The sequence below is a fragment of the Sarcophilus harrisii genome, chromosome 4 (genome assembly GCF_902635505.1).
Source record: "Sarcophilus harrisii chromosome 4, mSarHar1.11, whole genome shotgun sequence".
NCBI classification, from domain to species: domain Eukaryota; kingdom Metazoa; phylum Chordata; class Mammalia; order Dasyuromorphia; family Dasyuridae; genus Sarcophilus; species Sarcophilus harrisii.
In genome coordinates, this window is record NC_045429.1 from 429174477 (window position 1) to 429186862 (window position 12386).

The 12386-nt window shown below is 44.2% G+C and overlaps 1 protein-coding gene across 9 annotated transcripts in view; it reads left to right on the plus strand.

Moving 5' to 3' along the window:
• RFFL (ring finger and FYVE like domain containing E3 ubiquitin protein ligase) overlaps positions 1-11276 on the plus strand; it is a 45421-nt gene extending 34145 nt beyond the window's left edge. For 8 of the 9 annotated variants that reach the window (XM_023503600.2, XM_031967589.1, XM_031967591.1 and 5 more), the window contains 5 exons: positions 1253-1663; positions 4370-4453; positions 4970-5180; positions 5674-5697; positions 8599-11276. In XM_023503600.2, the coding sequence (XP_023359368.1) occupies positions 1253-1663; positions 4370-4453; positions 4970-5180; positions 5674-5697; positions 8599-8780 (912 nt within the window). In that variant the 3' untranslated portion in view covers positions 8781-11276. The remainder of the gene's footprint in view (positions 1-1252; positions 1664-4369; positions 4454-4969; positions 5181-5673; positions 5698-8598) is intronic. The other variant, XM_031967590.1, reaches the window with a different exon arrangement.
• The last annotated feature ends 1110 nt before the right edge of the window (positions 11277-12386 follow it).

Here is a 12386-nt window from a genome sequence, read left to right on the forward strand (position 1 = left end):
GATTGGTAGAGCAACTCAAAGCTTTTATAATTTATTAGATATTCCACAAAGCTGTGTCTTGTAAAACTACATTGTCTTGAGCAATGTTTCTCGTCACAACCTGAGGCTTTATGACTCTCAAGTCTCTAGATTTCAAAATCTATCATCCTAAACGGGGACTAATTGAGTACATCACATTCCCAATAGACAATTCTACTTCACATATGGATGAACTTAAACAAAACAAAAAAAAAAACCCATCCATTTTCCAGTTGAATGCTGTTGTTCCCAGAATTGCTCCTAATCTTAGTTCATATGGGCATTCAATTCAGTTAGGCTTTCTGAAAATTTTCTTGTGATACTAAAACTTTTTTGGAGAATACTGGGGATGGTTTTTGTCCTGAGATTGAAAAGTCAAAATTGAGATGAGATAAAACAACATATTAAATACATAGAACTTGTTTTTATTTTGATTATTACATTGGTAGTATACATGAAAGAGAATGAATTGTCTGAACCTTTGATTTAATTCCATGCATAACTATTGAATATGAGAATCTTCATTTAGTTTGGATAATTCCCAGGATATACAAGTGCATTTCTGCATTTAAAAGCAGTAAAGCAAAGTTATGTAGATTATATTTTAAATTAGAAAAAAGTTTTGTGATGTCTTGGAAGGATTAGTGAGAAACTTTCTAAGGTGAAACCTCCAAGGTACATGAGCATAACCTGTTCTTTCTTTTGACCAAATGTCACTATAATATCTCACTTTCGGGAGGAACAGCTGAGAGAGACACTTTGTTGTAAATAGACTGACAAACTTGCTAGATAGTACCAGCTTACATCTCAGATCCTTGACTCGAACTTTTAAAAAACATGTACGCTTTCACAAAGGAGAACCTTGATATTCCAATAACTGTCTAAATATATAAATTGGGATGTGGTCTTATGTACAGAGCATCTTATTTAAACTCGTTGTCAGGAGGCCTCGTCATTGCGGCCAGATTGTGGCTGGATTTGGAGTTGGAAATGTGGATGGGGCACTTTGCCGTGGGGTTCGGTGAGACCTGACAGGAACTTCACTTGACTGTCAATTGGGTCTGATGAGACTGTCCTCCGACTCCCGCACTGGGCTTGGTGAACTGTGTGGGGCCCTGAAAGAGGGGCGAGCTTTCTTGCTGAGCCACCATTGACTAGCCCCCCGTCCAGCTGGTTCCCTCCTCCTACAGCCTGACCCTGTGCTCATTTTCTCCCCCTTCCTTCCACTGAGCAGCACACGTGCTTGGATTGTAAGAAGGATTTCTGCATTTCCTGTTCGAGCCAAGTAGGGAATGGTGCCCGCCTCTGCTATCTCTGCCAGCGTTTCCGCGCCACAGCCTTTCATCGAGAAGAGCTGATGAAAATGAAGGTGAAGGACCTGAGGGACTATCTCAGTCTCCATGACATCTCCTCTGAAATGTGCAGGGAGAAGGAGGAGCTGGTGTTCTTGGTGCTTGGTCAGCAGCCGGTGATCACACAGGAAGACAGGACTTGTAATACCCCTTTCCCCTCAGGCCTTCCTGAGCATCAGGCCTTCCTGGCCCAGCCTCATACCAGCACAGCACCTCCTACCTCTCCCAACCTCCCTCCGTCACCGGCACAGCCCACGTGCACTCCCTCAGCCCAGGCTCAGGAAAACCAGCAGGTATGGGCCCGTTTTCAGTCTATGCTACTCTGGGCTCGACTGCCCTTTGCTCCAGCTTCTGAAAGCTAGACGTTGGAGAGTGTGCGTATATATGCTTCTGATTTTCTTGGAAGTCTATCTATATAAACTCTCTCTGTTCATTCATTTTTCTCCTATAGAGTCAGGAGCTGCTTACTGGACATTGCTTTGGCAACCTTAACAAGGGGCTCTTGCCTGGATGCAGGCTACTAGCAGACTTTGAAACCTGTTTTTATTCCCTTTCTTGGTTGTCATTTGCTGAATGTAGGTATTTTGGTTGGAGCTTTTGTAATTATATAGTCTAGCATCCTCACCCTTCCCCTCCACAATTTTAGAAAACCCATGTACCAGCCTCTGAATTCAGCTACCTGTCAGAATAAAACATAATCAAACACCTGTCATTCCCACCTTGTCTTAACCTGTGGGGAAGGATAATTTTAATTTTCCAAAGTTTACCAGTAGGTCTAGAAAATAATGTATTTGCTGTGGGACAAATGAGGGAATAATTTGAGTTCTGTGATCAGATCTAAGAAATGACCTCTTTCCTATGACCCTGCTTTAATCTTTAGCCTGTTTTACAGCCAAACAAAGTGGCCTTGTTTCTCTCTTATTGTATGCTAGGGAGCAGTGATTTGAGAGCCATGAACCTGTATGGAAGTGTCTTAGTTACTTTCTTATTCACTAATTTTAACACAGGGTATATTGGGAAATAGAGGCCTGGTTTTCACTTGGCTTTGTTACTGATTCTCGATTCCCCGTGGGTAAATCCGTTCATCTCTTGGCCTTTAAATCAAAATGGGGAATGCAGTGAATGGCCACAAGCATGGAAAGTCACCAATTCCAAGATGTTATCGATCACTTTTCCCTTGATGCTTTCTCAGTTCCTGCCTGTTGGGCATATCTGGTGTATTTTCTGGGCAGGATGGAGTGCTGGTAGGTGCTGGAAGTGTTTATTTTGCAAAAGGAGAAAAACAAAAAAGTCACATGTTTCCCTAATGATACACCAAGGTAGCAATGGAGCTAGGCCTTCTCTTCAGAGCCCTGGAGTGTCATCATAACAGTACCGGAGTACAGTGTTTATAACTTTAAGCAAGTTTTCTAAACACATTTCAGTTTCCTAGTAGGGGGAATAAAAAAGTAATTAAGCTCCCTTCCCTTCTCTCTCAATCCTTAATTCCTTTAAAGGATGACAAGAGGTTAAATTGAGAGTCATATATGAAAGAGCTTCCTAGAAGAGATCAACTGGAATTTCATGCACTCCAGCTCTTTCTAGCTTGAGCAATAGGTTATTGGGGACAGAAGGTAAACTTTATTCCGCAAGTTCTCCTTCACAGTGAAGGAGAGGAAAAGGCAGGCTGAAGTCCAATAGCAGAAGGAATCGATCTTATAGGGAGGACTTGGTTTAGGTACATTTTCTAGGTTGGTTTTAGAGGAAGGTACTAGTTTATGGTCAGAATCCTTTTGATCTTGGTGAGGGAAATTCAGGTATTTTACTTTTAAATGAAATAAGAAATCTTTATTAATTAACTCTCAGGGGAAATCCTCCATATATTCTAGGTGGGGACATTTGAAATTTTAGTATCCTGTGAAGAGTAAGACTCAAGGGGAAAATTGTGCACACTTTTATGTTAACATGGTGTGAGTGAAGAGTGTTCAAATCTAGAGAGATGTTACTCCCATTGTACTGTGCTGCTAAGACCAAATAAGTACATCACACACAGCCCATTTGAAAGGGAAATTTGGTAAATAAGAGTGCATCCAGGGTGTGCTAGAAAAGAATGGTCAGGGGCCTAGAAAAACCATATTCTGTGAGGAATCATTAAAGGGATAGTATGGAAAAGAGGTGGCTTTCTAGAGTTGTGATAGTTGTTTCCAGGTATTTGAGTGTTGATATTACTAACAGCTGACTTTTCTTTGTGTGCATTTCTGGTTGATCCTCACAACATTTCTTTGTAGATTTGCTCAGTAACAATTCTTTGTAGATTTGCTCACTGTATGTCCAGAAGGCAGAACAAGAATCAGTAAGATGGGCATTATGGAGTAAATACATTTTGGCTAGATATAATGAACAACTTGCTGACAATTTGAGCAGTCTAACATTGGAATGGTCTTGCCTGGTCAAATCCTTTTAAGTCTTCAGGAGTAGGAGATGAGATTCTAGAGATGCTGGAGAAGGGAGAGATGTTCTGGAGTAGATGATCTCCAAGGCCCTTCCCACTCAAAAAATGTTATAATTCCATTTACATTCCCCCGTCCAAGTAGTTGGCATGTGGTGGATATTTAATACGTGATACAAAGAAGTAAATGAGGTTGTAAAACAAAACTGGGCTCAGTAACCCATGTTTCCTGCATCTTTTTATTCTCAGTCTCAGTGGTGCCAACCAGGATTAAGTTAATAGGAACCATTATCCATAAGCCAAAAGCTGTGGAGTTATTTTGAATGGCTTTTATTTGTCTATTTTCACAGCACCTATCTCCTGGCAAGGTAGTACTCAGCGAGATCATATTTGGGACCATTATTTTGGGCGATTTCCTCTCTCCTTGACAGATTTCTGGGTAGATTCTTGAGTTCATTGTCAGGTCTGGAGTATAGTGAAAAAAAAGGGCTGGTGTTACAGAATCCTAACTGTTACCCAGGAATCCTCTGAGACTTCCCTCCAGCTGTGACCATATCTTTCTTTCTTACAGGCTAATGGCCATGTGCCCCAGGACCAAGAAGAAGTGACATGTGTGGAGAATGTAGCAAGTGCTCCTGTGGAGGATGAAACACAGGTGACTCCAAAGGTCCAATGATAGGCAAGAAAACCAGTCCGTGGGAGTGGCCCCTGGGAAATCCCATTCCTGTTGTGGAAAAAAATACTTCCATCCCATCCAGAATCTTGAAACAGTTACAGCTGTGGGAGGGGGCTTGGCTCCCTGAAGAGCTCAGGGGAATGTCTAGCTGAGGCTCTATTATAGTCACTCTGACACCTTTTGCTAGGGGTGGGAACACAGTGCCATGTAATGAAGTTTCCTTCCTCTTTCCAGCCAGTGCTGGAGAGAACATCTAGGAGCTCTAGTCTCAGGTCTCCCAGCAAAGGCCGGGGCCTGGGAAAGGCTTGTGAGAGTGGAGTACTGAATGCCAAGGACAGAACTTGGCCTTGGCACCGAATCTAGAACCCGGGGTCATGGCTCCGGAACTGTTTGGAAGTCAGAGGCTGGCGATCTAGGACCATCGCTGAGCAGAAGCAGTGCAGTGGGCTCTGGGCAGCGAGGCTGCCATCATCGTTTGTCCTTTGTGTTTTGCAGTCCATCGATTCCGAGGACAACTTGGTGCCGGGGCGGAGGGCCTCCCTGTCTGACCTGGTGAATGTGGAGGACATTGAGGCCCTCACTGTGCGGCAGCTCAAGGAGATCTTGGCCCGGAACTTTGTGAACTACAAAGGCTGCTGCGAGAAGTGGGAGCTGATGGAGCGGGTGACCCGGCTGTACAGGGAGCAGAAGGACCTCCAGCATTTGGGTAATGGGCAACTTTGGGGTGCTTGCTACTCTTAGATACTTTTCCTTCTGCTTTGATCTGTGTACTTCTGAACTCTTGAGACATTTCCTACACTTTTGAAATGGAAAGAGGAAAAAAAATATGCTATTTCTCCAGAGAGAGCTCCCTACACTGGGGATACTCCTAGAATGCTCCTACTCCACATATAGGATCTCTTCAGCAATCTGGAATGATGGCATTCCTGGTTTTTTTCCCCAGACCTATTCCAACTTGGTAGTTTTCCAGTACACACACTATTCCTACTTGGTTCAGGCAAGGTGCAACAAAGGGACCAAGGGTTTTCCTATGTTCTAGGCAAGGTAGGACGGGCAGACTCCTGTCTTAGTGACTGGCACCCAGGGTATGCCTATAGGGAAGGAAGTCAGAAGTCAGCTTGGGGAGAGGGAGGAGGGGCTTTTCTTGTTTACCATGTCACCAAATAACATCTTTCTTTTTTTTTTTTTTTTGGTTGCAGTATCTGGCACTGCAGATCAAAATGGTATGTCCTATTTATTTATTTACTTTTTGAGAATTGGCTTAATATTTTTCCTTTTCTTCTTCCTTCCTCCTTTTGATTTCTGTTAACTGCCTAAGAGGTCTGAGCATCTATGTATCACAAAGAATTGTATGGAAAATTTAGAGATAAGTAGGGCTTGTCAGCATCTTTTTGACATCCTCCTAACTCTTCCCCTGATGATGGAAGAACTGCAGTCGACCCTTGAGCAAGCTCATTTGCAAATCTCTGTGTTGCCAGAGTTCAGAAGCTGAAGCTCATAAAATATTGAACAAAGCTAGTGGTGACTTACATCACACTTACTCTGTTTTTCATCTTCTTGGCACTGAGGTGCTTCCGCTTCCCCCACCTTTCCCTGTGGTTGTGGACTGTGTGGGGCAGCCTTTGAGCCAGCTCTTAGGCCTTCTCCCTCCCAGCAGCTGGAGTGGCCCATTGTGCTGCCCACATGGAAGGCCCTGAGCTGTTAGAGCAGACTCAAAGGGAGAGGCACACAGGAAGAACAGAACACATCTCGGCCTCCCCGGACAGACAGGGGCTCTCGCCTTCCCTGCTGCCTGCCTTCTTCTGAGCCCGAACTTCCCCTTGCTGGGCTGCTAAGAAGGATCTGTTAGTCTGGAAAAGATCCCCATCTTGAGACAACCTTTTTCCTTGGCCTAACCAAGATAAGAGAAGTCGTCATTGAAATTCATATAATCTCCTTCCTCCTTTTGACTGCCAAGTAGAGTCCCCCAAAGCATTTCTTTGATGTTTTTGCCTCTTCCCACTGGCCATGTCCAGAAATGGAGGAGGAAAGGGGGAAGCAGAAGTAGCTTCAGGGCAAAGGTGGGGTAATGGTTAGTCTGCCAGAGGCCTGAGCAGGCCCTGTGTTGGTGGAGTACAGCTTCACTGAGCACTCTCCCTAATAAAGTTACTCAAGATAGGCTCTTCTTTTGGCTTTGGCCGGGCTGAGACAGCACCTCCAGGAATCGAGGCCCTAGATCTAGAACTGGGAGGGAAATCGCCCTTCATGGTTCAGTGGCTGAAACCCCGAAGCCCTGAGGGGTTGCTCCAGGCTGTGTCTGTTACCCAGGCAGTTGATGATGGACTGGAGTTTGAACCAAGACTGTCTGCCTCCAGGTCCCATGTTCTTCCCACTGTACCACATTGTGCCCTTCAGGAACATGGCTGTCCAGATGTCTCTTAATTTCTCTTAATGCTGTCTAACACTGCTCCAGGGGCCTCAACTACCATCAACTCAAACCACGATGTCCCTTTCCAGTTTCTTGTCATTAGTCCAGGACTCCCCTGCTCCTCCTGTGCATGTGCATGAGATATCCCTCAGCACGGTGCACCAAGTGTCGGGGCACACTGTCTCCTCCTACCCTGAAGTACAAGGTCATCTGGACCTAGCCAAGCACAGCCAGTACTACCTATTCATGGGCTTGTTTGCATTTTGCCAGAAAGATGGGAGCTGAGATTGCCGTAGACAAGAGAAGGCAGCCACAGTTTATCTTCCATTCAGTTGGCAAGACAGCCCCAAAAGTTGGGGAACTTCACAGCCCTGTCATTTCATAGGAGGAGGAGGAAGAGGAGGAGGAGGAGGAGGAGAGACAGGCTCAGAGAGCCTCCAAAATCAATCAGGGTTCTGAAGTGAATTAATTGGCAGAACTGGTTCAGGCATTTAGGTCTTTTGATAGCCAGTCCACACTGGCATCCTAAAGCAAACCTAACTCTTGGTGAGATCACCTGATTAAGGACGAAAACAATGAAAATTGTGCTGTGGGAGGGGGAAGAATTGGAGCAGAATGATTCCATAAACCTAAAAGCTTAAACTTGATTTTCCTACTCAGAAGTTTTCTACCTATCAAGCTTAAAAAGTTGGAATCTCTTTCCCTCGAACAAAAATGTAAAGGGACTCTCTTGTCACCCCTTGTAAAAACAGCTTTTCTTCTTCAACTTTCCCACTCTTTTGGAAAGAAGAGGAGAATAATTACTGCCATTCTGGGTCAGAGCGGTAACAGTCTATCGGTGCTGATGGTGGTGGCCCTCAAGGGACATTTTGCAGCGAAGCCTGTGGCTTTCTGGGACATTATTCTCAGAGGGTGGGGTCGGAAGCCTTCCAATGCCAGAGCTAGCAGATGCCCGTGTCCCCCCCCCCCCCCCCCCCCCCCCCCCCATCAGCTCTGCCAACAGCTTTCTGAATGACTCACTACTGAGCCTCAGCTTCAGGTTGCACTGGGCCACAGGTTTTTAACATAGGGTTTGTGGACAGATTATTTTGGGAGGATAGATTATTTAGTCTGTGAATTTAAAAAGGGAAAAAAAAAACTTTCTTTTCACTAATCTTTGGTTTCCTTTATAATCCCATATTTTTGTTGAATTTAAAAACATCCTGAGGAGTCCAAAGGCTTCCCCCACACCGCCAGTGGTCCCAAGTAGCGTCTCTCTCTTTTTGGTAAAATATTTAGGATTGAGTGACTTGCCTCCCAGAGTCATGCAGCTAGTAAATAGCAAGTGTCCGAGTCTGGATTTGAACTTGGGGCCTCATGACTCCAGGACCAGTGCTCTATCCACTCTCTCCATCTTTTAACTCACCTTAACCAGCCTACTCTATCTCTATTTCTATTGAAACTTTTCCTGAACCTATTTATATTTCCAAGTTGTACCTAATTTAGGGGTAACATCCCATTTGTCCCCAAACTAGTTTTCAGATTTCATGGGGCTCCTTTAACTGAATCTAATGATTGGGGTTCAGTGATGAGGCCGTCAGAGGAGAACCCAGAAGTGGTCCGGCTGGCTGGGCCGGTCGGGAGAGGCGCCTCCTGAAAGGAGCTGAGTTTGGGGCTCCAGGCCTTTGGCTCCCACGTCCTCCTTGACCTCTCGCCTTCTTTCTTTGTGTGTGTATAGGGGAGCCGGCGCCATCTAGTGCAGAGGAAAATCTATGTAAGATCTGCATGGACTCCCCTATCGACTGTGTCCTGTTGGAGTGTGGCCACATGGTCACCTGCACCAAGTGTGGGAAACGGATGAACGAGTGCCCCATCTGCCGCCAGTATGTGATCCGGGCTGTGCACGTCTTCAGATCCTGATGGCTGCGACCGTGCCCCTCCGTGCCTTCTGGGGCAGAGCAGTTCATTTGTGGTTTGACTGAGAAATTTGCAAAGTATCATCCTAAGGTCGTGGCCAGCAAGGACAGGAAGAAACCCTGGGAGCTTCCTGTTTGTCTGGTCATTTGTGCCCTTTTCACCACATTTTCAATCTCAGTGTTGGGATCTGATAGGGCTCCCTAGCCAATGGGGATTTATTAGCCCTGCTTGGGGCAGAAATCAAATGGGCTCAGTCCCTGTTTCATACGATCAATTGGTGACAATAAATTTGTGATGAACACAAACTTCCCAGCACTCAGACCATGTTGGAGTACTTTTTCCTCCCTTCAGTACAAATAGTTTTTAAGGATTTTTTTCTGCAGAATTATCCCACGCTATCGTAATTCATCCTTCTGTGGAGACAACTCAGTGCTGGCTTTTTAATCATTCAGAAATGTTGGGTTTTTTCCTATTATACACATGGCTGTGTTTTTTTGGTTTAATTCAGTCACTGCTAATTTCTCTCCTCATGTCTTCCTTTGGATTTTTCAGTTCAGAAGCATTAATGTCCTCAAGAGTGAGTAACTGGCTATAAATGCTGTCACTAAAACCAAAAGGACGGTGTGCTTATATTAGACATAAGCCATGATGTCTTTTCCTGTCCCATCTGTCATGTTGTGAGGAGGCAGAGGAAGCTCTGGGACCATGGGATCCAACTTTCCCCATGGATTTTGACTGACTCCTGTTTTGTTTTGTGCTGTTTAGTGCCTTAGACTGACAAGAAAACAAAATTTTTATGCCAGTGAGTCTTTTGCTCAATGAAGATGAATCTTTGAAATGTTAAGAAGCCTCAACATAAGTGTTGATTACTTGAGTGCATGATGGGAAGGTATTTGTGTCTATAAAGACTTGCAGTGACTTCTTGAGGCTGCCTGATTAAGCAGCATCACTCCCAAGATGGACTTCTCATTGTGAGGACTTTTTTTTACCTACCTTGGAAGCCAAAAAAAGTTTGGCTTGCACATGAAAGATGAAATTCTAAGGCCCAGAGAGAGGGGAAACTTGAAAGGCGGACTTAAAGTTGCCGTGCAAGATGTGGGTGGTTTACCTCTGTCCATCCCCTTGAGTGAAAGGAATGCCTCCTGCCGTTCTCTGAGCTTAGTCTGCTTGGTTCTCTTGTTTTCTGGTGCCTTGAATAGTCTCTGGGGACTCAGGTACAGGTTCTTTCTCAGCTGTCCTCCATCGGAGTATACTCAGTGGGACAGTTAGCACAAGATCTTGGACATGGCTTCTTTTCAGTGTGGACAGATGACAAGAAAGCCTTAAAACTCCCAGGTGTCTTGGGGGGAAACTCCTGATTCCTAGTTCTTTTCTTCTGTTGTTTCTGTTCAGCATTGGCAGAAAGGAGGACTGCTCTTCCTTGGCGGTTCATTTTCAAATCTGTCCAGTGGCTGATGGAGGAACAGCAACGCAGTGAGCAGGCTCAGCGTTGGCAGAGAGAGCCATTCTAGGAACTGTATTCTTCGGGGCTGGGCTATTTGTAGAAAGCTACCACAGCAAAGCACAAAGCAAACCAGGTGCCTAGTTACTTAGCAACTATGCAAAACTTAGCCACAACCAATCTTGGCCATCCTTAGCAGACCCCCACTGTGTGCAGCCTTGCTTGATCCCTTTAATCATAAAGGGTGAAAACTACTATTTTGGAAGATGAGGTGAAATTGCTCTCTCCTAAGGAGAATTGGTAATAATAGTACAGATTTTGTAATGATTTCCTTTCCTCTAACTTCCTTTGGAAAGAAGAGACAATTTCAGGAACTGTTGGCTTAAGTACTCATTTGTTTATTTGGACGTTAGATCAGGTCTTGGGGATCCCATTCAAGAAGCTTCATCCTTTTTGTCTTTCACTGCTTATAGCCTGTAGCATTTCTGAAAAGGGCTGTTCAGTTGTCAAGTGATTCCACTGTGAAATCAGTATGTATGCAAATCAATCATCATTTAGAAATAAGCTCAGAGCAGGAACAGGTCCTCTACCCGTTTATTATGCTTTCTTTCTCTTCTGAGATTGGGAACAGTGTTCTAGCTTTGGGGTTTAGGAGGTTTTCCACATGTTGAAAGTGGCCCTACCACTGGATGAACTGAGGATGGGGGCAGGCCTGCATAACCAGTTCCCCACTTGGTCATGAAGCAGAGCCCTACCAATTTTCAGTCTTGATTCCTACCAGACAGGTAAAAGTGAAATAAGTTTGTTTCTCCGGGGGTAGATTCCCGATTTGCAGGTTTATTAGAAGACCGTGATAACTTTAGCTCTATTTTCTTGGTGGGTGATTTTCCATCCAGGGAAATCCTAATCTTGTGCTAATTTTCTATTTTTACAGAATGGGGGGGGGGGGTGTGAGTCTATGACCATGTATGTCACCTTAGTGAGAAATTTGATTTTACTCCTGAATTACCTCCTGCTTCCCTCCCCATATCTTGGAGTACTTAACTTTCACTGCAATGGCTAATTACCCTTCCAACAGTTTCTTTATTTTTGATACAGTTGCTGAGATTTCTGATTGAGACTTCTAGAAAACTGTCTGGTGCACAGTCTAGTGGTATAGATGCATCCAAACTAAGAAAAAAAGCTGTTAATGAGTGCTTCATGTAAATTGTGTAAATTTAAGTCTTTTGAAAGTTTCTGAGCTGCTTGAAATAGCTGAAACTGAGATTCTCTCTGACTTCTAGTGGGTGTTAAAGCAAGCCGAAATGTGTATTTTTTTTTTTTTTTTTTTTTGGTTACAGAGTTGTGCTTTATAATTTTGTAATAAAGTTGAAATATGACTGAAGAAACCTGTCTTGATATCTGGTGTGATATTATTCAGTTAACCCGGTGGCACAGGCCACTTCTGCAGAGAACCTAGAAACTGGGTTATATGTACTTCAGTTAACATTAAGCTTTTGTGTGCAAGGCTGTGTATTTTGTACTTTGTACATTAGACTTTATAAATTAGTCTTCAGTGGTTGATGATTTCTTATCCTTCAGTCTTGCTTCCAATGAATGTCTGTAAATCAAACGTGCATTGGGCTTGCTGTTCACTGTCAAAGAAATCCTAGCAGCTCTACAAATGGCCCAACCCAGAGGTTAATTTTGAATTGAATGACTGCTTCTAAGTGGTTTGGAACTTGAATAGAAAAAAAAAATTTTTTTTTTTTATTTCTATATAATGTTTCATGTACTTTTAAAACATTCTGAGAAGGGATTTCTAGGTTTCACCAGACTGACTGCTACATGGGAACTGAGGCTCAGGCCAGCACTGGCTTGGGGGGAAGGAAGAAGGGTAGAACATGAACATGGACATGCACAGCCCTCCAGATGGTTTGAAAAGTCTCCTTGGGGCAGAGGTGTCGGGCATCTTTAGGCATTGTCATGAAATACAAGGAGCTTGGTAGAGGATATGACAAAGATGCCTCCAGGGGTGTGAGGGTGGATACTTCTGCCTGTGCCTTAATGGTGGGGTGGTAGCAGCACGGGGGAGTGGGAAGGGCACTGGATTTATGAGCCATAAGACTGGAGTCCAGATTCTCAAGGGTGAATCATCTTGTTCCTCTAGTTCTTGGCTTTTTTTTTCT